This window comes from Anneissia japonica, unplaced genomic scaffold, assembly GCF_011630105.1.
Source record: "Anneissia japonica isolate Jap-2015-1 unplaced genomic scaffold, ASM1163010v1 scaffold287960_len3192837_cov198, whole genome shotgun sequence".
Lineage (NCBI taxonomy): Eukaryota > Metazoa > Echinodermata > Crinoidea > Comatulida > Comatulidae > Anneissia > Anneissia japonica.
Genome location: NW_022712725.1, coordinates 1,675,349 through 1,700,288, shown reverse-complemented (window position 1 = coordinate 1,700,288; position 24,940 = coordinate 1,675,349). Strand labels below are relative to the sequence as shown.

Sequence of the window (24,940 nt, the reverse complement as noted above, 5' to 3'; positions counted from 1 at the left end):
TTGGTAACAAGAACAAGAATAGCAGTGACAGTGGGGTCAGTGCCTTGTGCGGACCTAAAAATCCTTGAATGGATTACCACAATGATATACGAAATGTATTATTATATACAACTCTTAATTGGTGTAAAAAAAAATATCTCAATTTTATAAAATTTTCATTTTTTAGATCCACAGAGTCAGTTTGTGTTACATTATCATGTAAATATTTATTCTTCATACCTTTATTGTAGAAGAAGTCGATCTCGAAGCCGGAGCAGAACACCACCACGCCGCAGAAGGAACGAAAGTCCACCAAGAGGTCGTGGTCGTCGACGCTCAACCTCTTCATCATCGAGAAGTTCTTCTAGTGGTAGCTCGCGTAGACGGTCGTACAGTAGCAGGTCTCGCTCACGTAGCACTAGCACCAGCAGCAGTGATTAGTCACTCACAAAAATATTTTTATGTCCGTCACATTCCTCTTTGCTCTATAGACATAATTAAATAAATTGTTTGCAAGATTTGGCGTGGTATTGAAATTGATGATTTTAAATCAAAGCCAGAGTCACTTCAGTTTTACAATCCTTGTAATGCCAAACCAAGTAAGCCTATAAGCTAAATGTATTTTGACAGAAAGGGGTTGATGATTAAAGCCAGAAACCAAATCAAACATAAATTTGTTCAAATATTGTAAAGTCATCAAACCAGTAGATTTCCAAAAAATGTTTTGGTGTTGTTGCTTTAAAATGATCTTAAAACACTGCAAAAAGGTGGATTTGGATTAATAGTTTGTCAAGATCTTTTCCAGTATTACCGTTTGCAGTATTTATTTCCCCTCTAATATTCTGAAATAAATATCAGTAACAGTTAAATATTTTAGTTGAATTGGGATAAAAAAAAATGTATCGTCTATTTATACAAGGCATGACCATGGAAGAATTAGCTTTGATATAATAATCGGTGCTTGATTATTTACAATTTGGATATATAGTATTTGATGAACTTGTATATCTAATCACATGTCTTAAACTTACTATTACTGTATAGGACTGTTATATATGGCCAAAGCAGAAATTATGTAAATTTGTCCTGTTTATTAAATTTGTAGGTTTGAATGAAGGGTGTATCCAGCATTTAATAAATGGGATAGCTGGGTAGCATGGTTATGGTAGCATGGTTTTATGATTTGCTGCTGGGAAGTACTGAAACATTTATATTGATCCAGTTTGTGTTCAATGTTATTTTGTGAACTATGTGAAATTCTTGTTCTTGCCAAACATATTGTTAACCAACATGATCCTTAATCACTCCCTGCCCTACAGTAAAATTTATTCTCGTTCCAAAGCATTAAACCGTTTGCCTTACGATCTACTGTTGTATTTTAGGTTAGCTTGCATTTAACCAAATTCATCTGTTGTATCGTGGCGCAATAAATTTATGTGATACAGTAAGTTTGGAAGATGCTGATATTTAATTGTAAAGTTTTTGGCAAGGATGGTTGGTTTTGGGTGTGGGATGCATTGTCCTACAATCAACATTTGTAGGCTAGAAAATTTGTAGGACAGATTTTTGATATGACAATTTGTATCAAACCTTCTGAACTGTGGTCAAGCTGGGAATTCTTGTTTGTTTTGTTTTTTTTAATTACAGTATAAGATGTAAATTTTTGTTGTGATGGATTTATAAGAGTAGAAAAAAAGAACAAATTCCAACTAATGATCATTGAAGCTTTTTACTGTGATAAAAGCATAGATACATCTAGTCCTGCTTTTGCAAGCTAAAATGTGCACCATACATAAATTATGTGATCTGATAAAGATCCACACTGTTTAATACTGATTTCAGTATTGTCATCTCTGGTATAGGTATGTCTGTCACTGGTAGCAATGTAGTAAATGTCATTGATATTGGTAGGTCTGTTTCCGATATCAGTATCTCTGTCATCGTTATTGGGTGTCTCAGTCACTGGTAGTGGTAAGAAAAAACACAATATTGAAGGGTCGTCTCTGGTGCCTATTGTTGGAAAGCATAAATACCAATCAGTTGCTCTGAACACTTTTTAACCTTTTTTATTACTTTTAATTGGAAATAAATGTTCTTACAAAAAAAACTGCCTTCCTTGTGTTGTGGTTGTCCAAACTTAACTACTAACTTATGACAAGAGTAATAACCATGTGTTATTGTCATCATAATTTGTCAGTATTATATATGAAATTAATTAAATTAAAGGTCTCTGTGTGCTTCACATTAAATCTCTGATCATTGGCTCTTGGCACCCTGTGGCAGAATTAATCAATAGTGTATTTTGCAGCATAGTAAATCGTTGGCATTTCAACCTACTAGGTATCCACACTACACCATGGTGAAAAGACTATGTAAAATGCTTTGCCCAAGGACACAAACAATTTTATGGGTTGGTAGTAATGATTGTACTGTAATCTTCAGTCTAAATATCATGTAATGCAGGTGTTATGTCAGATCCAGGATGTTTCTGATTTGTCTGAGGGGATGAGGGTTGTGGTGTTCCTGTACCTGTGGTGTCCAGGGGGGTTTTAACCATTTTGTATAATAGTTGTAAGGTATTCTGCTGCACCTTTTGACACGATTCTTGCATTGCAATTTTTTTTAACTTTGTTTTTGGTTCCATTAATCATCAAACCACCTACCTTTACCTTTACCATTCAATGTACAGTGGTGGTTGTAACCACATGCACTACAGCAGCCACTCCCTTATATGCAGTGAAGAATTTTCTAAAAGTAAAACAAATAAATATAAATGCTTAGCTGCGGAATTTATTACTTGATTCATTCTTTATTGTACTGAACTACAGTATTTAACACCATCACAATTTAGTAGGCAGTTAAATTTGGTGCATTTATTTTTTATCTCATGGGACAGGGGAAAACCAATTAAACATTTATTTAAAAAGATTTCTAATGAGGCTGTACATAGTATTAAAAAAATTGTTTTTAATATGAAAATCCTTAAATTGATTACCAGGAGTCTATGCCCAATGATATAGGAAATGCACTATTATGCAACTCTTAATCGGTGCACAAAACATTTTTTTTTTTTTATAAAATTTTCGTTTTTTAAATCCACACAGTATGTGTTAAACTATCATGTAATTACTTTTTCTCTATGTATTTTTATTGTAGAAGTCGATCTCGAAGTTGGAGCAGAGCATCCCCATGGGGCAGAAGGAACCAAAGTTCAACCTCTTCGTCTTCAAGAAGTTCTTCTAGTGGTAGCTCGCTTAGACGGTCGTATAGTAGCAGGTCACGCTCACGTAGCACTAGCACCAGCAGCAGTAGTGACTAGTCACTCACAAAAATGTTTATGTCCGTCTCATTCCTCCTTGCTCCATAGATGTAATTAATTGCATTGTTTGCAAGATTGGACGTGGTATTAAAAGTGATAATTTTAAATTGAAGCCAGAGTCCCTTCAGTTTTACAATCCCAGTATTGTCATGCCTAGTATGCCTGTAAGATAATTCCATTGTGACAGAAAGGGGATGATGATGATTGAAACCATAAAACAAATCAAACATTTATAAATTTGTCCAAATATGGTGAAGTGATCAAATCAGTAGATTTCCAAAAAGTTTCTTGGTGGTGTTGCTTTGGAATGATCTTAAAATGCTGCAAAAGGTGGATTTGGATTAAGAGTTTGTCAAGGTCTTTTCAGTATTACCATCTGCAGTATTTATCTCCCCTCTTATTCTGAAATAAGTAAGTTACAGTTAATCATTCTAGTTGAATTGGGATTTTAAAAAAATGTATTATCTGTTTAAACAAGGCATGATCATGGAAGAATTAATTTTAATATAATAGGTGCTTGATGATTTACAATTTGGATATAGTATTTGATGAACTTGTATATCCAATCACATGTACTGTTATATATGGTCAGAGCAGAAATTATGTAAATTTGTCCTGTTTACCAAATTTATATGTTGGAATTAAGCGTGTATCCAGCATCTTAAACATAGGATAGCGGAGTCTGTCTCTTATACACATCTAGATGTGTATAAGAGACAGATACTGGCCTGTGCGACAACTTAATCATTTTGCCACGACATGCCTCATATAGCTTTATTTAAAAAGATTTTATTATTTATTTCTAATGATGCTGTACATAGTATTTAAAAAATTGTTTTTAATATGAAAATCCTTAAATTGATCACCAGGAGTCTATGCCCAATGTTAAAGTAAATGCACTATTATGCAACTCTTAACTGGTGCACAAAATATATTTTTTTTATAAAATTTTCGTTTTTTAAATCCACACAGTATGTGTTAAAACTATCATGTAATTACTTTTTCTCTGTATATTTTTATTGTAGAAGTCGATCTCGAAGTTGGAGCAGAGCACCCCCATGGGGCAGAAGGAACCAAAGTTCAACCTCTTCGTCTTCAAGAAGTTCTTCTAGTGGTAGCTCGCTTAGACGGTCGTACAGTAGCAGGTCACGCTCACGTAGCACTAGCACCAGCAGAAGTAGTGACTAGTCACTCACAAAAATGTTTATGTCCGTCTCATTCCTCCTTGCTCCATAGATGTAATTACTGTAATTGCATTGTTTGCAAGATTGGACGTGGTATTAAAAGTGATGATTTTAAATTGAAGCCAGAGTCCCTTCAGTTTTACAATCCCAGTATTGTCATGCCCAGTATGCCTGTAAGATAATTCCATTGTGACAGAAAGGGGATGATGATGATTGATCTTAAAATGCTGCAAAAGGTGGATTTGGATTAAGAGTTTGTCAAATAAAGTAAGTTAGTTAATCATTATAGTTGAATTGGGATTTTAAAAAAATGTATTATCTATTTAAACAAAGCATGATCATGGAAGAATTAATTTTAATATAATAGGTGCTTGATGATTTATAATTGGGATATAGTATTTGATGAACTTGTATATCCAATCACATGTACTGTTATATATGGTCAGAGCAGAAATTATGTAAATTTGTCCTGTTTACCAAATTTATATGTTGGAATTAAGCGTGTATCCAGCATCTTAAACATAGGATAGCGGAGTAGCGTCGTTTTCCCATGGTTCGCTGTTGGGAACTACAGAAACGTGTAGTACATTGATCAACTTTATGTTTGATATTTTGTAAACTTTGCGAAATTCTTGTTCTTGCCAAGCATATTTTTAACCAAAACCATCACTTTCTGCCCTACAGTAAAGTTTATCCTCACTATTGTACCAAAGCATTAAACCGTTATTTGCTTTATGATTTACTGTTGTATTTTTGGTTAGCTTGCGTTTAACCAAATTCGTCCATTGTGTTGTGGTAAAGTTTTTGGCAAGGCATTTGTAGGACAGATTTTTGATATGACAATTTGTATCAAACTTTCTGAACTGTGTCAGTCACTTTGTATTCTGACAGATCAAGCTAAGAATGTTTTGCTTTTATAAAATTACAGTATAAGATGTAAATTTTTGTTATGATGGATTTATGAGAGTAGAAAAAAAAGAACCAATTCCAACTCCAACTAATGATTATTGAAGCTTTCATACTGTAGATACATCCATCTAGTCTTGCTTTCGCAAGCTAAAATGTGCACCATAATGATGTGATCAGATAAAGGTGCACACTGTTTAATGCTAGGCCTGTATGCAGGATTTTTATTGGGTGGGTGCGAATTTGTAGAGAGTGGACCAATGGCATCTGCCAGAGCTCAGGCATTTTTGATAATTTGAGGTCTTATTCAATCGATTCCTGAAGATGCATGTACGGTTTTCAGTGGCGGATCTAGGAATTTGAAGAGGGGCCAGGGAGGGCCTTTCACGATGGAGGAAACATCAACTCACCCCCACTATGGTTGGGGCTGAGGGAAGAAAATTTATGATTATAGCACCTTCAAATGGCCGTAAATTGCACACTCATACAATTTGAATATCATTTTCTTTTTTCCCCAATTTTTTTTTTTTATTTTTAAAAATTGAGGGGACAGGAATGACTGGGCTTCTTGAATCCCCACTGTCAGTGGTGGAGAGGGAAGGACTTTCACAGATTGAGGGTCTATAGCACCTCAGTCCCACTATGGTTGGGGCTGAGGTATGAAAATTTATGATTATGGCACTTCTAGATGGCACCTATCACACCTGGCACCTATCCCCCCCCCCCCCCCCCATATAGTAAATGTCATTGATATTGGTAGGTCTGTTTCTGTTATCAATATCTTTGTCATTGTTTTTCACTGTCTCAGTCACTGGCAGTGGTAGGAAAAAAACAGACACAATATTGAAGGGTCGTCTCTGGTGCCTATTGTTACAAAGCAGTCGCTTTAAACATTTTCTTAAACTTTTCTTATTAGTTTTAATTGGAAATAAATGTTCTTACAAAATAAATTGCCTTCCTTGTGTTGTGGTTGTCTGAACATATTTAATTTATGACAGGAGTAATAACCATGTATCATTGCAGCTTAGTAAATTGTTGACATTTTAGCCTACTAGGTGTCCATACTTACGGTTAAATCAGGGTGAAAAAGCCCATATGTACTGTAAAGTGCTTTGCCCAAGGACACGAACAATTTTATGGGTTGGCAGTAATGATTGTACTGTAAGGCCCCATAAAAAAAATTATTAGTTTATCATCCTATCAAGACATTGGTAGTCATTCATCATTCACCAGCCTTAAAATTTGTTTTTGACGAACAAACGATCGTTTTTTCAATGAAAAAAATCTAGTAAAAAAAAAAAAAAAATCATGATTTCGTCAAAAGAGATGCGCGCGGGGATGATAAACTAATCATTTTTTTTATGGGGCCTAATCTTCAGACCAAATATCATGCAATCCATGATTAAACTGCTTCTGGGGGAAGACCGACCTTTTCATTTCTCCCCCACCACTACCACTGTACGAAGATGGTCAAGGAACATGCTGGTACTACAGTAATTGGCTAAAAAGCTTCATTCCATTACTTGTGGAATTGCGGTCTACAACTTTTTTCACCAGCTGCTGTTATTTTTTTTATGTATTAACATGAAAAACAAAATCCAAATTTTATATTAACATACATTATCCATTTCCACATTCAAGTCAGGAATGCTCTGTTTTTAGTACTGTACATAAATCCATATACAGTACTTATAACATGCATGTGCTGTCTGTTGCATAGCCATTGACCATAAACATAACTGAAAACCAGCATCTCTTTTTTTCTCATTCTGTCTTTGGAATTTTCTCCACTGGCTGCAGACCCCGTATACTAATGTCGTAAACGACCTCTTCTACTTTTTTTATATCGTACTTCAAGCTGTCAAACTTTTTGCGTAGGCTGTCGTTTTTTAAGTTGAGCAACCTGAATCCAGTGTTCACTTCCCCTAAGAATGAAGATATCTTAAGAGGGCGCTCATAATCTCCAGCTGTGACACTGTTGACAGCAAGACGAGACTGAATGAAAGACAAATAAAACGTTCGTTATAGGCATGGGCAGAAAAAGGGTTATAAAAAATCAATGGCAAGGGTGCTAATTTTGACAGTTATAACAAGAAGGGAAATTAACATAATGCTGGTACCGTAATTGTAAAAATTATGATAATTATTTTATAAAGTGCGGCATAAATTCCTGTATTATTATAAAAGAATAAAAGCAATTGAAAATGGTAGAATATATTAAGTTCAGAAAATACATAGCAACAACAGAATATGTCGTAAACAAATTTATTGAGATACTTGTCGAAATATGAAAGCTGTGTGCGAAACTTTTATACCTTGTTGCCCGCAAATAATGAAGATTTCAAATAAAAATAAAATTTTGTTTTTGACCAATTAGCGTACCCGCCACCACGAAAAAATAGTTATTTCAGAAGAAAAATATAAGTTTTTCCTTATTTTTATTATGCCCTCCGCTGCCTTGAAATCTCCAAAAAGATATGTATATAAATTTATAGCATTTAACCGTCCCATTACTACACTGTTTACATTTACCAATAAAATTTTAATTTTATTTTCTCCTCCATCTGAATGTTTTTGACGAAACGATTTCCTAAATATGAAAGCAAAAACTTTAAATTTATTTTTTTCACCACCCTCCTCTGATGATCTTTAAACAAATAAGTTTGCGAAACAAGGACTATAAAAAGTCTGGCCTTACTAACTCTGTGTACTGCAAGATACAATTTAAAAGCTTCAATCAATAATTACCAGTTCGCTTGACAACATGAGCAGACCATGGAGATAGTCTTCCAGATCTAGTAGGAAACCATTCCCTCTTTGAACTTCAACTACAGTATCAAGAAGAAACAATAAAATGATAAACAGTGATGGATTCAAAAAGGGAGTACAGTACCTCCCACTGTTCTAAATTCCCCTTCCCCTTTCAGTGAGGTACACTCAGAACACCAACCTCCAAAAAGTTTAGCTGTTTCTTCTCTTGTAATTAACGTTTCTGTTTCCAAATATGTTGTCAGCGCAGAAAGGAAAATAAGACGTTGAGTAACAAAACGCCAATGGTCGTGGAATCTACAGACAAATTGAAAATATTACTTCAGAATAATCTAAACAAAGGGCATGGTCCCTGGCTCTCTATCTGCTCTTCAGATGGGACTTCAGGCCGTTCCTCATTACATAACATCATGTCTGTTATAGTGTCTGTTTATATATTGTCTGATAATTGGCAGATAAGTAAATAGTTTACAGTGGCATGGCAATCCTTAAACAATGTCATGTGCTTAGGTAATATCTAATAACATCTATGAAGTACATTACTTGTAGTAGTTTTCAATTGGAAACTTTCCAGCAAGATCTGCATAAGAAGACTTCACACTTTCAAATTTTTCTCTGCTCTTCCCGCAGATTGCTGGAACTTGAAAAGAGAAACACTGACTTAATTAAAAATGCCTACTACATTAACATACAGTAGTTCCTCAAATATTTGGTTTTGGTCTTCTCACGATTTAAAGAAAAAGTAGACCTACTTTGTTTCAATCCATCTCTTTGGTGAATCGATTGCAGTAATGTCATGATCTCCCTAGCTGTTTGTTCAAGAACACGAACTGAAATTCTGATTTCCTGAAACAAATTGGTGGGGTGAATATAAAAAAGAAGAATCAGCATATTAAATTTAGAAATTCTTCCGTATGTTTTTTGACTGATTTCAGTAATAATACATGGATGGGGTATTTGTGGAGAAAATTGCTGGAAAGTATGTGTAAAATCATTAATTAATAACAGATTAACTGCACCCCCATGGTATCATGGATCAGTTTTTATCCATTGCCATGTTCAACAATGAGGATTAAAAAATTACAAAAAAAAATATATATAAAATAAAATTACAGAACAGAAAGGAAGAAAGTAAACTCTTGGACGGACGAAACGAACAAGGCATTGACAAGGGGAATGGTCTAGTAGGGTAGAGACCAATAAATTAAGGGACAAAACGACTTAATAACTGTTCCAACTGTTGTAAATCAATGCACAGCCAATATAGGCCTAGCTAAGCCTAGGCCTTCCCCTGGTCGTAGAAAAGAAGAAAGGGCGCCTTCCCCGACCACCTGTGTCTCGGTAGCTAAACAGGCTAAAGGCCTATCTAGGCAAGAAGGCCTCCCTCTTTACCCGTACCGGCCTAGCTAGACGTTTTTCACAATATTATATTATTATAGTTTAAGCTATAAATATTTTACCTCACGGATATCATGGTCTGTTGTAAGATAATCGTTAAAACTACTGAAGATTTCTTGCACTGATGACATTGTTGTTGTTGTTAGCCAATACAACATGAGCAGGAACACACGTGTGTGGAGCTGATGAACTTTGTTCTTTGCCATATGAACTCGTTACCCTGACAGAGAGACGCTCGTCGACTGCATAACGACATAGGGCCCAAGGGTAGCTTGGCTCAGAAAAAGTAAGGTTTAACTGTATAAATCAACAAAATGAATCATCAAGTCAACTCTAGATCCAATCAGGTAGTTGTTTTCAAACTGGAAAAGTATAATTAAACAGTAAAAATTATTATAAATTGACCTTAGGCCATGCCAGGCCTATCTATTGACTTCTGGCTCTGCCTAGCCTAGTGTAAATCTCTCTGTCCGGGGCAGATGATTCCATCAGCTGGTCCTAAATCTGACAGGAACAACGGGGTGGGCCTAGCCCATGCTAGCCCAAGTTTTATGGTTATCAGGAATTTGTATCTGTGAACCAGCAAAATATACAAAATCTAAGAACAAATTTAAAAGATATTATACCAGCCCCTATAAGGATTTAAAAATGTAAGACTGAAAAAAATCCAATAAATTAAAACAAGCTGTGTGGCTGGGCTAATAATTAGGCCTATACCAGTCTAATCAAATTCCTAGTTCTAGTATAGGATTAGTCCCTAGGAGGAATCCAATCCATGCATTTGGAACATATATCAGAACAAACATAGATAGAATCAATATAAACGAAACATAGAATCAATTATTATGAACTTATTATTTTTTCCTCTTTCTACTTACGACTAATCATCAGTGGATCTTTTGCTTTATGTTGTATATTTCTAAAATAATAATTCTAGGCTACTGGAAACATTGCTTTGGCTGCTGTTGCTTTTCAAGATCACATGACCAGAGGCCTTTCTCTTGTTGACCCTTTAAAAAAGAAACAAATTCATTTTGCGACACCAAAAAAAAAATTGAAGGATGTGAAGTCAACCATTGATACAGGGAAAAGGAAGAAGGAAAAAGTCAAGAAAGATGAAGCAGCTATGGATAGAGAGTATGTGATAGACTCAAGTAAGCAGACATTAAGCTTGGGTAAGATAAGAAGGGGTTTTATTGTTATAGTATTAGCATTGTTAATGCATAATTTTTCCAAAAAATAACTCCCCACATGTGCCTAAATATTGACTAGATATGAATAATAAATCAATAAACAAGTAAGTTTGGTCAACCTCAGTGGCATTATTCTCGGGAGGTGATGCTTGCCACTTAACGTTGTGTGGTATACTCTATTAATAGAGGTTATGCTCAGTACCAGAATATAATGATGAGGGTTGAGCATCATGGCCTTCTGAGCCTTAGGAGCAGTGGCGTATCTAGGGGTGAACCCCAAAAAGAATACAAGCGCTTCCCCCTTCAGTTTCCCCCTCCCCAAAAGTTGCGCTCAAGTAGTTAAAAATCACCTTATTTTGCCCCTCACCTAATCTTCAAGCTCCCATGTTACCTTCAAACCCACCCACCCCGTCCCTCCGCCCTCATCATTGGCCCTCCCATTTCAAAACTGCTAGATACGCTACTGCTTAGGAGCCATTTTCACAAAATATACAATTTTTTTCTTATTTAAGAAATATTGGCGGCACAAAAGCATACCTTTTTCAAAAAAAAAAGAAAACCTACCAAAAATAGTACTCGCAACCTCACCAACTACACAGGGGCCCAACATTTTCCATTCCCAAAGCCCCAACATTTGTGTGACACCACTCCCCAACCACCAGAGTAATTCTTTGGTAAAAATAGTGAGATTGGTCATTAGCCAATTGGAGAATTGTATCCTTTATATTGTAACCAATTATAAAAATTTTTTTTTAAATAGAATAATATTTTGGATCTACAGTAGTTACCTAAGTACAGTATGTTGTGTTTGCACCATCCATTAATGCATTCAAAAAGACTTTAATTCAGTTAAAATTAAACAGATATTTGGTTTAAAATGCAAGTAACCTATAAATTATCCATAAATATCTATTGTAATAATTCCAGGCCCATAAAATGTGATTGTATTTAACTGGTAACGTATCAAAACATAGATACAGTATATAGCCCTGGTCATAGTGATTGGTATTTTTACTGTAATTTATGTATTACTGCAATTTTTTATTAGACTTTTTCAATGAATACATAATCTTAATAAGTTATTATTGTTATTCTTATTGTATTTGATTATTATTATTATTATTATTCAATTTATTCATTTTCATTTACAATTAATCATTAATAATAAACTAAGGTATTTTAGGAAAACCAATAAAATTTGGATAAGTTTACCATTACAAATTTGTTGCTGTAAAATAAATTTAAAATTATCATTATTATTATTATTTGTTCATGCAAATGTACACAACACAAAACAAAATGACATTAGACAGAAGTTATTTGACGAATGTCAACAAAAATTCCAATGAATTAAATACTGATTGTTTCAATTTCCTTTATGTAATTATGCTCCAATTTAAAAGTGGGACATACACAGTAAGATAATGTCTGTCAGACCTAGACAGACAATCTTTTCTTAAGAATTACCATTGTTTACAAATAGGAACAATCGATCTCTAAATAGATCAATCAAACATAATGTCATTGAATTGTCTCCTCAACATCCTCAGCAACAACTACACACATACACATTCGATATGAAGGACTGCCTTTCTGTATTTTTGTGACCTATGCCAAAATTAATGTGAAGGAAAACAATGTATTACAGTATTTGTTTAGTGGTAAAATTTGCATTGTACCAAATTATCTAAATTGTGACCTAAAATAAAGTAGGATTATTAAATGTCAAGGATTTATTTATCATACTATTGCCAACACAAATTTTCTACATAATGCAACAATTTAAATGGTATTGTGGAGAGATGGTCCGTGTAATTTTGTACAAACCTTACATTTGGTAATATTATTGGGAGAAAATAGAGTATAGGTATATAATAGATTTAAAATTTGACTTATAAACTAACAAAATACTGTAGATTACTATACTGTACAAAGATATATTATCTCTCCCCAGCATCGATATTGATCTACCAGAAAATAATTTTTAATTGTTGTAAAGTTGTAAACCTATTTTGCCTGTCATTGAACACAATCAATCTTGTAGAGTTGTATTTGTAAAGTATAACAGTGGGCGGAAATAGAATATGATATTTTTTAATAGAAATTCAACCAAGCACAATGCATCATAAGAGAAGACACCAATTAAGTGTAAACCTCTGTAGTAAAATTAAATACTAACAAGTAACCTGATACTAATAGTTATTTCCATGATACCACACAATTATCTTCTACTTATAATACCGTAAAACCTCAAATGGAAGCCCTGAGCTTTTTTTTTTTTTCTACAAACTTTGGACGGGCTTGTTATCGAGATGTGCTTATGTATATATATCTGCACTGACAGACAAAGAGTGGAAAGAAGCAAAAATGAAGTCAAACAACAGAGATGACTCAACTCAGCCATGTGTCATCTGCAAGGAAGATTTTGGTCTTCAGGAGCAGGTTAGGAACCATATAATTTTTATTATTATTATTAAAAAGCATTTGAAATTTCTAACTTGTAATTAACTGTATATTATTCACTATACAAAACGCAACATTCTATTTATTTACAGATACTGGTATGTGTCATTTTTAAGCTAATTAACTTTAAAAACTGGAAAAAAAACCCAATCAATATTTCAGAATATGCTGCAGGACCAACATCCAACAAAAACAGATCATTACTTTATAGATAGTGTGTAGAGAGATGCTTTAGCATCATACATTACATTACATCTTTATTTTTCTTGTTTTGCAGGTTTTATTGTCTTGTACACATGTTTTTCACCGGGTAAGTTTCTAAAGAAGAACTTGAAAATTACTTTTTATTTTTATATTAAATTATATCTGCCAGCTATCAATGCTGAAAATACAAACTGAAGTAAAAAGTAGAAAACAGATTTCCAAAGGTTGGTTTTAATGCTATAGTTTTTTGTTTTTTCTCACAGGCTTGCCTAAAAGCATTTGAGAGGTTCACTGGTAAGAAGTCATGTCCGATGTGTCGCAGAGAACAATATCAGACAAGGGTCATTCACGAGGGCTCAAAACTACACCGGATTAAGTGTGTGGTCAGGTAAGATGATTTACTTGTTTTAACATAATTTCTATGTTTTATTTTACGTGTTTGTCTCCATTTTATTAATCTTATCTCTGGTCGTTAATTGTTGATTTTATCATATGATGCTTCGTCAGTTTTAATTATCGTTCATTTTTACTTTCATCTGTATATGTATCCTGAATAAATATCTTGTAATAAACTTCACTCTTTAAAATCAGTTTAGTCTGTCAATCAATCAATCAACAAAGTCTCATGTGTAATTTAATACAGAATACAAGCATGTTGGAGAGGATATGTTGTCAGAAGTTGGTACAAGAACCTTCGTAAAACTGTCCCCCCAAGAGATCCAAAGCTGAGAAAGAAGTTTTATGAAGAGAAGGTTTGCATTTTTTTAGACTGAAGTATACAAAAATGCTATAATATGCAACCCAATTGAACTTTTATTTTAAGTTTGAAATAAATGTACCTTCCTGCAATTGTTATTGTCGATACTTAAGCAATATTTTGATTTGTAATACTTTACTTCTTAACTTGCAAAAAAGCAAAAACTGAGGCATAGCTCCCATCATCTTGCTTATCAATGTTAAAAGGTTTTATAGTGTGCTCTTGTTTTCCAGCTTGAATCAATCATTGACAGACTTTTGCGGTCCTATGACACCGGTGTGGATGACTTCTTGATGGAAATTGATCAATCTGTTGCAGCAAGTAGAAGCATCTTTCAACACCTTGATGCTTCAACATTACAATGCATATCCAATGGAGAGTGGGAGCTGATCCAAATGAAGGTATTGTTGAGGGCAGTAGTTTGGAGGTGGAGTGGGACTGTAGCTTGGTGGTTAAGATGTTCTTATTGTGGAAAGCAGCAGGTTGATGATACGTAGAGTTGTAGCTCAAGACAAGGGCGGATTTAGGGGGTGGGCGGCCTGGCCCCGGCCCCTCCCCCTCCCCCCTTTTGGGAGGTAAAGAAAAAGAAAAAAAATGATAGCCCAAAACGCCTCAAATGTTATTTTCGGGCGTCTAGAACACAAAAATTTTGAGGGGGGATGGTGTTGTTTCGTCGGCCCAACTTTCAGCCCCCCTTTTGGACATCTCTGGATCCGCCCCTGCAAGATGTTGTTATTGTAGAGGGAAGTGGTTTAGGAGTGAATTGGAATGTAACTTGATGTTATTATTAAGAGCCATGGTTGCAAGTACAGTAGAGTGGAGTATGACTTAGTGATTCAGTTCAGTTAATACTGAGGGCAGTGGTCAAGAATACATAACAAATTGATTGGATGATTATCATGCCATGGCTTTAATATTGAAACTGTGCTTTAGCTTAACACAAAATATGCCTCTATTTAAGTTTTAAAAATATATAATCTTTGATTTTCTGGTTTGACAGCAAAGTGTTCTCCAAATCAAGATCAAAAATAATTTTCATCATTTTTTGAGCTTTCTTGTTTTATTTGATTGTTTTAATTCATTGATTTAAATTTTGCCATGTATTTCAATTATTTAAACAAGATTAATTTCAATTTCAGGCCTTAAGACGGGGTGACACTGATTGTCCAATCTGCATCATGCCTTTAGACAGTTCACCAGATGAGTCTTCTCCCAGACTTCCTACCCCGAGTTCGCCACCAGAGGCTCAGTCCAAGCGTAAGAAGGTGCTTCTGTCCTGCACTCACATCTTCCACCATGTATGTTTATGTGCCTTTGAAGAGCTGTCATTCATTGAACGTAACGTCTGTCCGGTATGTCGATCAGGCTACCAAAAGCGTGTACTTTGAATTTAGAACCAACAGGTAATGTTGTTTGTAGTGTAACGTAGTACGTTCAGTAATGCATAGGACACCTTTACAAAAAGGATTAGAATCATGGAGATGCAAAACAGGAGACAAGATAAACATTCCAATTTTTTATGCTGCTGTCTGAATTACAACATATTTGAATATAGATGTGATGTCACAGTTAAAAGCATAACATTATCTAACCATTCTTTTGATGTGACCATCTCTAGTAAGCCTCACACTGAAATGCTATAAATAGCAACATGAGCATCGTTGATTTGCTGAGATTCAGTGTATTACGCGTACATACTGCAGGTCAGTTTGTAACACATTATTTGAAACAGTCATTGTATTTTTTAAGTACCTTGATAATTAACAGTAATGTATTAACATCCAAACAATTTCAGAAAGCCAAAAGATTTGTATAAATATTATGTATTAAATTGGTTAAATGTAATGAATCTTGACAAGTGTCTAATTGAATACTCTCTAGCACCAGTTAAGCGTTACACTAACATTATAAGCCAACGTGATAGACATGTTTTGACTTGTATTACATAATTAGCTGATTACACAAATTCAACATCATGTCATGACAATATTTGATTGAACAACAGTAAGATCTAGGACGTAATGGTGTCATGCATCCTCTGAAATCTTAGATATCGTTTTAAGTGAATTTATGTTGTGCAGATAACTAGAGTCCATCCTGTAGTCATTTCGTCGTGATTAAAATCTGCTTAGTAATAATACAGTAGTATACCAATAAACCACAGGATATACTATACATGTTTTTGCAGATTTTGCAAACACATCATTTCATTTACAATATTTACCAAACATCATTGTACAATGCATACACCCATAGAGCATCAGGGTGGCATTATGATTGGTGACCATGGGGCACATTTAATTTCTTTCTCTTGTTTTCATTCCAAATTGCATACTGTCCTCCCCTTCCCATTTTTTGTAATCCCGGATCCTCCCCCTTGGCATCTAGTATTCGAAAACCGGTTAAGAGTCGCACACAACTTGCCATCAAGCATTTGATTGAAGCACTTTATACAGTACAAATATGATTTTATCTTGTTTTTAAATATTCAATATACAAATATAAATTTTTTTTAAATCACACACCAGACATGGAAACTATTAATGTTTTACATAAGGAACATAATGAATAAAATGTGTAGCTCCATTAATCTGCTATAGAATAATATAAGATAAAAGATTTGTTATTTCTTATAAGGAACATAGGTAGTTAAAATAGAGGATAGAGTTACTAAGTACAGTATTGGAAATTCCAATGAGCTCACATATGACCAACAGTTAAGACAACTGGAGCAGTGTTGTCTACATATTTAGAAATAAGAAGCAACTGCAGTAACATTTTTTTTTACCAAGGACGTTATATCTGAAGAAGCCAACTAGTAAGTACTTACTATACAGTGTTAAATTGTAATGAATCTGTCACTGATAGAGTCAGGTGATGACACTTAAGGTTTGTATCATGGTCTGACCAAAATCATGTTTACTGGTCATCGTTTTCTTCCTCGACATCTTCATCAGATTGTTCTTCTCCCTCAGCATAATCTTCATACTGTTGGAATTCCGATATCAAATCATTCATGTTTGCTTCGGCTTCTGTGAATTCTGTTTCATCCATACCTTCTCCACAATAACTGTGAATGAATGCTTTACGTCGGAACATGGCTGAAAATTGTTCTCCTATGCGTTTGAATATTTCTTGCAGAGCTGTGTTATTTCCAATGAAGGAGGCTGCCATTGGCAAGTTTTTCGGCGGGATATCGCAGACAGCAGTTTTGATATTGTTTGGAATCCATTCTACAAAGTTGCTGCTGTTTTTACTTTGAATTTTGTAGAGTTCCTGCTCAACCTCCTTCATCGACAAACGACCGCGAAACAGTGCTGCCGCCGTCAAGTACCGTCCATGTCTTGGATCACATGCTGCCATCATATTACGAGAATCAAACATCTGCTGCGTTAACTCTGCTACACTCATGTTAGTATATTCTGTGCTCGAACGACTGATCAAGGGAGCAAATCCTGGCATAAAGAAATGCATCCGTGGAAACGGAACCATGTTTACGGCAAGTTTTCTGAGATCTGCATTAAGCTGTCCAGGGAATCGCAGACTTGCCGTGATGCCGCTCATCGACTGGGATAACAGAAGATTTAGATCACCATATGTCGGTGATGGTAGTTTCAGTGTTTGTGTGCATATGTTGTACAAGGCTTCGTTGTCAAGGCAAAATGTCATGTCAGAGTTCTCGATCAACTGATGGACTGACAGTGTGCTATTATAAGGTTCTACCACTACATTTGATACTTTGGGTGAGGGAACCACACTATAGCTTGTCAGGAGCCTATCAGGAAATTCCTCGCGAATTTTACCGAGGAGGAGCGTACCAAGTCCTGCTCCTGTCCCTCCTCCGAGGGAGTGTGTCAGCTGGAAACCTTGGAGGCAGTCGCAGTTTTCAGTTTCTTTCCGAACAACATCAAGAATCGATTCAATGAGTTCAGCACCTTCTGTATAGTATCCCTTACCCCAGTTGTTTCCAGCACCGTTCTGTCCAAATATAAAGTTGTCAGGATGAAATAGTTGGCCATACTTTCCAGATCGTGCAGCATCCATCGTGCCAGGTTCAAGATCAACGAGTATTGCGCGTGGAACATACTTGCCACCAATTGCTTCGTTGTAGAAGACGTTGATTCGCTCAAGTTGAAGGTCAGAATCGCCATTGTACGATCCATCTGGTGCTATTCCATGTTCTTCCGAAACAACCTCCCAGAACTATGGAAAAATGTACTATAATTAATCTTTCTATTTTGAAATAACAGTGGTAATCCGCCAACTTTTTAAGTTTTGAAAATAAATAGTAAAACAAATAAAGAAGATGAATTTATAGAAGAAAAAAAAATTAATGTATTCTGTCACGTCACTTTTATGATTAAGCGAACAATGAACAATCCCACCATCAATCGGCCTTTTTTAATGAATTATGGCGACTTTTTTAAGGTACTCTCCAACATTTTAACTTCGCGTGCGATCATATCGAGTGAAATTCGGATAACTACATTTAGGAAAAAAAAGTGCCGTACTAAGAAATAGTACGCGTAGTATAATAAACTTTACCATAGGCCTACACTGATAGTATAATTCGAAGACGAGTCAATTCCAAAGGGTTTAGCCTATAACGAGATATTTTAATATTATTTTAGTTTCATTTCCGATATACTATGACATTTAAATTACCGTATTGATGTTGCGGCGTTTTTTTATAGGAAATATTTCTTGTTATTTTGTTAGCTATTTAATGTTACGTTTCCATAGAAAATATATTTAAATACAATTAATCGTACAAATGTATTTCAGAATAAGCTAAACTGTATACACGAGCATGACTACCATGCTATACTCATGTTCTACCATCTATTGTCCGACCTTTGGCATCATCAGGTACTGGTTTATAATTGCACTGCACTGTCGAGAATAAGGATTTGTTATAGTTTGTAAACAGCGCCCTCTGTTAAATTTTTGTTATACAATATTTATTAATGTTGCCACCAGCAGATTTTTCTTATAAACATGGCAAAGTTCGAACGTATTTATACCTACCTTGGAGCCAATCTGATTACCGCACTGTCCGACTTGTAAATGCAAAATTTCAGGCATGTTATTGCACAATGTATAAAATGCATATACAAATAGAATGAAACCTTTTTAGCCTGTCCTAAATGTTACCTGCTACATACAAAGGTGGGTTTATGCCTACTTCCTTGGCCGTGTACCATACCTATTGTGCCTTTCCTTCCATGCTTTTGGCTATTTATACTTACTGGTTGATAGTATGAATGAGCTCATTGTTGATTGTCATATATATTTTTAGTTACTTTGGTGTCATATCGTCCAGCGTGGAAGTCCGATTCCAAATGATGACTCATTAGCGTGCTAAAATTAGCAATGACGTAATGATATGGCCAAAGTTCACTGTCTTGATAATCGAAAGCGACACTATCTTGATACGTAGCGTATACGGGGCCGGGGATGGTGGCACACAGGGGGATAATGCAGAATGAACTGAGTGTGGATTAGATCGGATGTCAAGCAGTAAGGGTCACACGCTAATTATGTTTCCTTTGCCATTGGCTTATTTAACACATCCACAACATTTAACCACAACTGGATGGCAAGTTATTCATTTCTCTGTTCCACGAACTCTGGTAAAAATACAGTTTTTTTTAACGAGGACAATATTGATGTGGGAAGAGTTTACATGGAAAACATCATGGATGAAGATCATTATAGTTAGTCAGTATGAATTTGACAAAAATGTCAAACCACGCACATTTTAATCACGGAATATTCTTGTCAATGAACTTTTTATGTAATAGGCCGCTTGTTGACACAGCAAACCTGGATAGTATTATGTTGAGCACAGCCGAGGAGCCGTGCACTTTCGAACCTTCCAATGTTCACCAACATAAGATTGGTTGAAATAATATATTAGTATTACATAATGGTTAGACCTATACTTCATGCTAATACGTTTCGCTTAACTGTACACGACGATGGTGGCTGAAGATAATAATGATAATCAAGATAATTAACACTGAAAGAAAATTAATATTAAACTGCATCCATATAAATATGCGTTTGAAGTGCTCACAAATAGTCTCTAATGCCCCGTAGTGTCGAACCGTCAGCCCTCTCACATCCCCCAGTTCCCTTCGTTTGTTATGATCCGGAAACTATGAATTCCAGTCCTCCCCTTCCCGCTGCCGTCAGACATTATTTCCAGTGTCACAGGGTTTCAGTCGCGCTTGAATTCGGTCCAGCCTAAATGTGAATTCAGCTCTTCGGGCAGCGATAACGCCCCTCCCCAGTTTAGGAATTCGACATGGAAAGTGCTGATTGCACCATGTGTGTTATAACATACACAGGGGAAGCCAAATAAGCTGGAGGGCGATTGAGGGATAACATCATATCCAATAGACCACAGAGACCTACAGGTGGCGAAGATAATATGACCCCCTCATACAACTGACTGAAACGATCACACACGGTGGAGTTAAGCTGAAAAGCTTATAGGTCGCAGCTTGGAAATCATAGTAAATAGTTGTAGATGTGTGAGCGTCTGTTTTATGAGAGTAAGTGGCTGGGGTTAAATCTGCACGTATATCCTGGTCTCCGTGGTCTAATGAATATGACACTCGCAAGAGGTTGCAGGTTCGAATCGCTGAATTTAATGAACTGAAGGGATGCTTGATACGATTATAACATCTTGTTCCTATTTGAGCACTATTATTATTAATTATCCGTTTGTTTTACATATACATATATGAATATCAAGCACATTTGCGTATACATAAATTGGCAAATGAGGAAATGGTGCTCAAATGAACAATATAGGCCTAGCATAATTTGTTCCTGTATTTTGAGGACTGTCTTCATCTATATACGTGGATCTAGCTATACATATATAAATCTAGGCTATGTATTTACGTAATTATATAGTTGTGTAACAACAGAAGCAAACACAAATCGTAGGCCTGCTTTATGAACTGGGCCCTATATGTTTAAACATTTTTAGGTTGACGTGTTTACAAATTACTTTGCGGTGAAGTCAGCAGACATTTTAAACTAAGTACTATTCAACCGTGTAATAATAATCTTTTTAACTCTTTAAAAATGTCATTGCCCTGGCCACGCCTAGTAGTTGCTGTCATTATGTTTTATTTTATGTTACACATTGAACCATGCCTAGGAGGTGCTCAAGTCAAATGGGATTACACTATATCTCCTTCATCTTTCGAGCTCAGGTCGAATGCATCGCGCAGAAGCAGAGCCCAAGGGAGCACAGAGACGATTGCTTGATTATGCCTTCAAAGTGACTCCACCTCCATCGACCTACCTTATATATACTGCTTCCTCTAATTACTCAAGGCTTGACCTAGAGTAAAATGTGGGTCCTTTTATTTGATGAGCCCCGATTTGTTTAATTACTGAGGACGTACTGGTCAGTTTTACCATTACAATCAAGCGTTTGCTGATCACAGCTTCGTCCTAAACGTTGTATACAAATTGCTTTTGACTTTGTTCGTTCATAACGATGGAGAATGATGATTAGTGAGAAGGAGAAACGGTAAGAACATTTCCCTAAAGAATTGCTGTTTTTAGGGAAAAAATGTTTTTTTCCCACTCGCTATACGTAACTCGCGTCAACACTATATAATAACTTAACCCACTTTTAACGGGCGGATGTGAACCAAAAATACCCAACAGTTGCGATTAAAAAAGGATGCCATTTATTGACATGGAAATATTTTAGCAAAAAATTAATATCATGTGCCACTGCGAGATATGCAGTGCCGAATTCGCTCTATCCATTATAGCATTATGAGAAATTGAAATTGACCTAATAACACATACACTCACGAAAGAAAAATATCAATGAACTGCAAAAGCGGATGGGTGTGTTGGGGACGACTACAACATTTAGGTTGATGGCGTTACACGTATGAACGGTGTTTTTACATTGAAAAGTAGGTTACATAGGCCTAGTTTATGTAATGCCTAGGGCTATCCCCGCCATTTGCATATATAGTAGCCAATCGTATACTTCCAGGGCCTGTAGGATACGCGTATATGCGTGTCATTTATAGCATGACGCAGTCGAGCGAGTGTAGGCACTCTTTAAAACATACCATGAGGTTTTTTCGCACACGAATCAACCATTTACAAGATTAGTCTCTTCGTCTGGCGGATGTTATATAAAATGTTCCAATTTATTGAAACAAATGCCTAACTACAATAAACTTGCGTTCTTAGTTCCCAAAATTATTTACAACACAACAATAGGTCATATGGTACCGTATACTTAAATAGTAGGCCTATTATATTGCTATGTTTTTATTGATAGGCGGATTATTTAATTGTGGTCGTTTTTTTTTTTTAAAGTTCATACATTAATTAGTGTTGGCTGGTGAACACTGTCTTATTGACCCAGATATTTCTTGATTTCTTGTTGGGAACGATTAAAGGCGAAGTGGTTGTTGCTGTAATTTTATGATTGCCGTTTCACGATAACAATATTCAATCAGTGACCTGTTTAATTATTATGCACTACTTAGCAATTAACACACCGCATAGTAAAAAAAACAAAAAAAAAACTAAGTATATACGGTACTTGTCGCTGAAAAGCCATAAAAGGCTATAAAACAGATAGGCCTACTTAGAATAACGGTGATGAATTTGAACATTATTTTGTTTTAAATGTTAACGAAAATCTTGGAAACTATAAACTACACATGAATGACTGTTCCTGTCTTTATACTGGTCTTTAAATTGTCTGATAGGCCTACCGTATTCGTTTGTAGATTTAAAAAAAAAATTGTTTTCATCTGTGTCCTATCAGAAGTTAATCATCTTCAATAGCAATTAAGTGCGGTTTTTATTTTATTTTTATGGTTTCCCAGTTTGTACCCAGACTTTGATCGAGCACAGATATTTAAGCAAAAGTACCGTTTAATGCACTAACTAATAAAGCCAGGCTTAAAGCATGAACTAATAAGACAGTGCTGCAACATAAACACAAACAGTAGATAAATTATTATGTAATGGTGTACCGAAAGTTTTGATTTTTTTTTATTGACACTCGCCATGCAACGCTTCAAGAATTTTTTTATTATTATGTTGGTACGGAAAGCGTTGCATTCTCCTAAACCTCTGTGTGATCTTCTTGTAGGAATACAGTAGTTCAAACGAAGTACAACGGTTCATTGTACTTTCTACCAGACATTATCAGTATTGACTCAACACGTATTATAGTATACACAATTGTTGGCTATATTTTAGTCAGTGGCTATTGTTACATCAGTCTTAAGCGAATTCTTAATTTTGATTGGATGGTATATTATTGACTAGGACAATAACATCCAATCAGAATCAGGAATTTGTTTAAAACTTGTGTAGCAATAGCCACTGCATTTTTTGTATGTAATTTTTAAATGCTTATGTATTATATCGTCATTATTATTAATAAGCCTAATATTTTCGTGTGAATGTTACGCTTGGAATTTGTATATTGGACACCTGTTAGCCCTACTACTATACTAAAACTGCCACCCCTGTTTGCAAAATATTCAATTTTAATTCAGGTAGTGTCAACCTGACAACAAAAAACTAGCAACTGAGGTGTATTATTCATAATCGATTTCCGGTTAAACTCTGCAGTAATTCCCCTTGTGAAATGTTTTCATATTCATTCATGAAGATTGTTTGTGTTGTTTTTTTAAACTTAATTCTGTACGGCGTAACTCCCGTGGATATGACACTTCAGCGCTCTAGTTCTTAGACACTCGAGGGGACTTGCACTGCCAACTTGACATTTGCCATCGGCTACGGAAATTCCCTATCCAATTCATTAAAAAAAGACTTCTTCGTATCCCAGTACAGAAGCCCTCTAAGGAGAGAGAGCAGTCTTCCACTGTGTTTTATCTCTTTTGATTCTGATGCGTGCCTAAGCAAGAAAACCGAAACTAAGATTTTATGTGAGAAACCACTAGCGCCTTGGTAATACCTATAGGTAATTTAATAAATAAACTCATTAACAAAAATGGATGTTGCTTCAAAAGGCCATCCTGTCCCATACAATCAAACACCGTTTCTGTTGGCCTACTAAAGTATTACAAATTTAAATTCTTTTTAACTATTGATACGGTAATGAATTATATGTATTTGTCCTTAACTGATCTAAAATCGATTCGATCGTTGTAGTGGTTATATAGGCCTTGAAAGACTGGATGGAGTTGCTTTTATTAATTACTATAGAACGCAGTCATGAAAAGGGTTACCGTATCTTAAAAAAACAAAAGGACATTTTTAATAGCGCCACCTTTCGATGAATGACTACAACTTCTGTATGCGCAAAGAACTTCAATAGACTCTTTCACACAGACTAAACCGAGGTGGATATGAATATGAGTATGCCGTATCTCAAACTACTGACCGATGTACCGAGAACAAGTTAGATTGGGACCAAGAATAAATTTATATTATGATGATGACAAGAAATAGGCCTATAAGATATAGATAACCTACACAATTATTATAATATAAAACTATATATACAGGGTTGATTGATTGATTGATTGACTGTGGGTGGTGGGTGGTTTGTGTGGACGTATGGGTGTGTATTTAGTTTATATATGATAGGCCTATATTTCGATGCGACGATACATCAACAATCATTCTTAGGTATATAGCCAATAATCTTCCTGATCTAGTTAAACAGGTGCGAAAAATATAATTACAACAGGCGTTTTGGCAAGTTGCCATATTCTATGTTAAGTCATCA

At 35.3% G+C, this 24,940-nt stretch overlaps 4 protein-coding genes and 1 long non-coding RNA gene across 6 annotated transcripts in view; 2 read left to right on the top strand and 3 right to left on the bottom strand.

Annotated features, from left to right (window-relative positions):
* LOC117107972 (peptidyl-prolyl cis-trans isomerase G-like) overlaps positions 1 to 2,086 on the top strand; it is a 35,373-nt gene extending 33,287 nt beyond the window's left edge. For both annotated transcript variants that reach the window (XM_033249781.1, XM_033249782.1), the window contains one exon: positions 231 to 2,086. In XM_033249781.1, the coding sequence (XP_033105672.1) occupies positions 231 to 420 (190 nt within the window). In that variant the 3' untranslated portion in view covers positions 421 to 2,086. The remainder of the gene's footprint in view (positions 1 to 230) is intronic.
* LOC117107976 lies at positions 1,611 to 3,964 on the bottom strand. The gene is made up of 2 exons (XR_004445313.1): positions 3,110 to 3,964; positions 1,611 to 2,727 (listed from the first exon to the last, which is right to left on the bottom strand). It is a non-coding gene; the product is annotated as an uncharacterized LOC117107976 (long non-coding RNA).
* A 2,322-nt stretch (positions 3,965 to 6,286) lies between these two features.
* On the bottom strand, positions 6,287 to 10,565 carry LOC117107975 (translin-like). Its single transcript, XM_033249784.1, has 7 exons — positions 10,434 to 10,565; positions 9,618 to 9,852; positions 8,910 to 9,003; positions 8,701 to 8,797; positions 8,339 to 8,454; positions 8,137 to 8,216; positions 6,287 to 7,383 (listed from the first exon to the last, which is right to left on the bottom strand). The coding sequence occupies exons 2-7, from the start codon at positions 9,759 to 9,761 to the stop codon at positions 7,153 to 7,155; spliced, it is 762 nt and encodes a 253-aa protein (XP_033105675.1). The 5' UTR covers positions 9,762 to 9,852; positions 10,434 to 10,565; the 3' UTR covers positions 6,287 to 7,152.
* Positions 9,784 to 16,021, top strand: LOC117108043 (RING finger protein 32-like). Its single transcript, XM_033249890.1, has 8 exons — positions 9,784 to 9,905; positions 10,493 to 10,788; positions 13,061 to 13,190; positions 13,489 to 13,521; positions 13,679 to 13,803; positions 14,059 to 14,167; positions 14,406 to 14,573; positions 15,312 to 16,021. Exons 1-8 carry the CDS (start codon positions 9,870 to 9,872, stop codon positions 15,558 to 15,560), a joined length of 1,146 nt encoding a protein of 381 aa, XP_033105781.1. The 5' UTR covers positions 9,784 to 9,869; the 3' UTR covers positions 15,561 to 16,021.
* Positions 15,686 to 19,433, bottom strand: LOC117107973 (tubulin beta chain-like). The gene is made up of 2 exons (XM_033249783.1): positions 19,201 to 19,433; positions 15,686 to 18,375 (listed from the first exon to the last, which is right to left on the bottom strand). Exons 1-2 carry the CDS (start codon positions 19,255 to 19,257, stop codon positions 17,092 to 17,094), a joined length of 1,341 nt encoding a protein of 446 aa, XP_033105674.1. The 5' UTR covers positions 19,258 to 19,433; the 3' UTR covers positions 15,686 to 17,091.
* Positions 19,434 to 24,940: the final 5,507 nt, after the last annotated feature.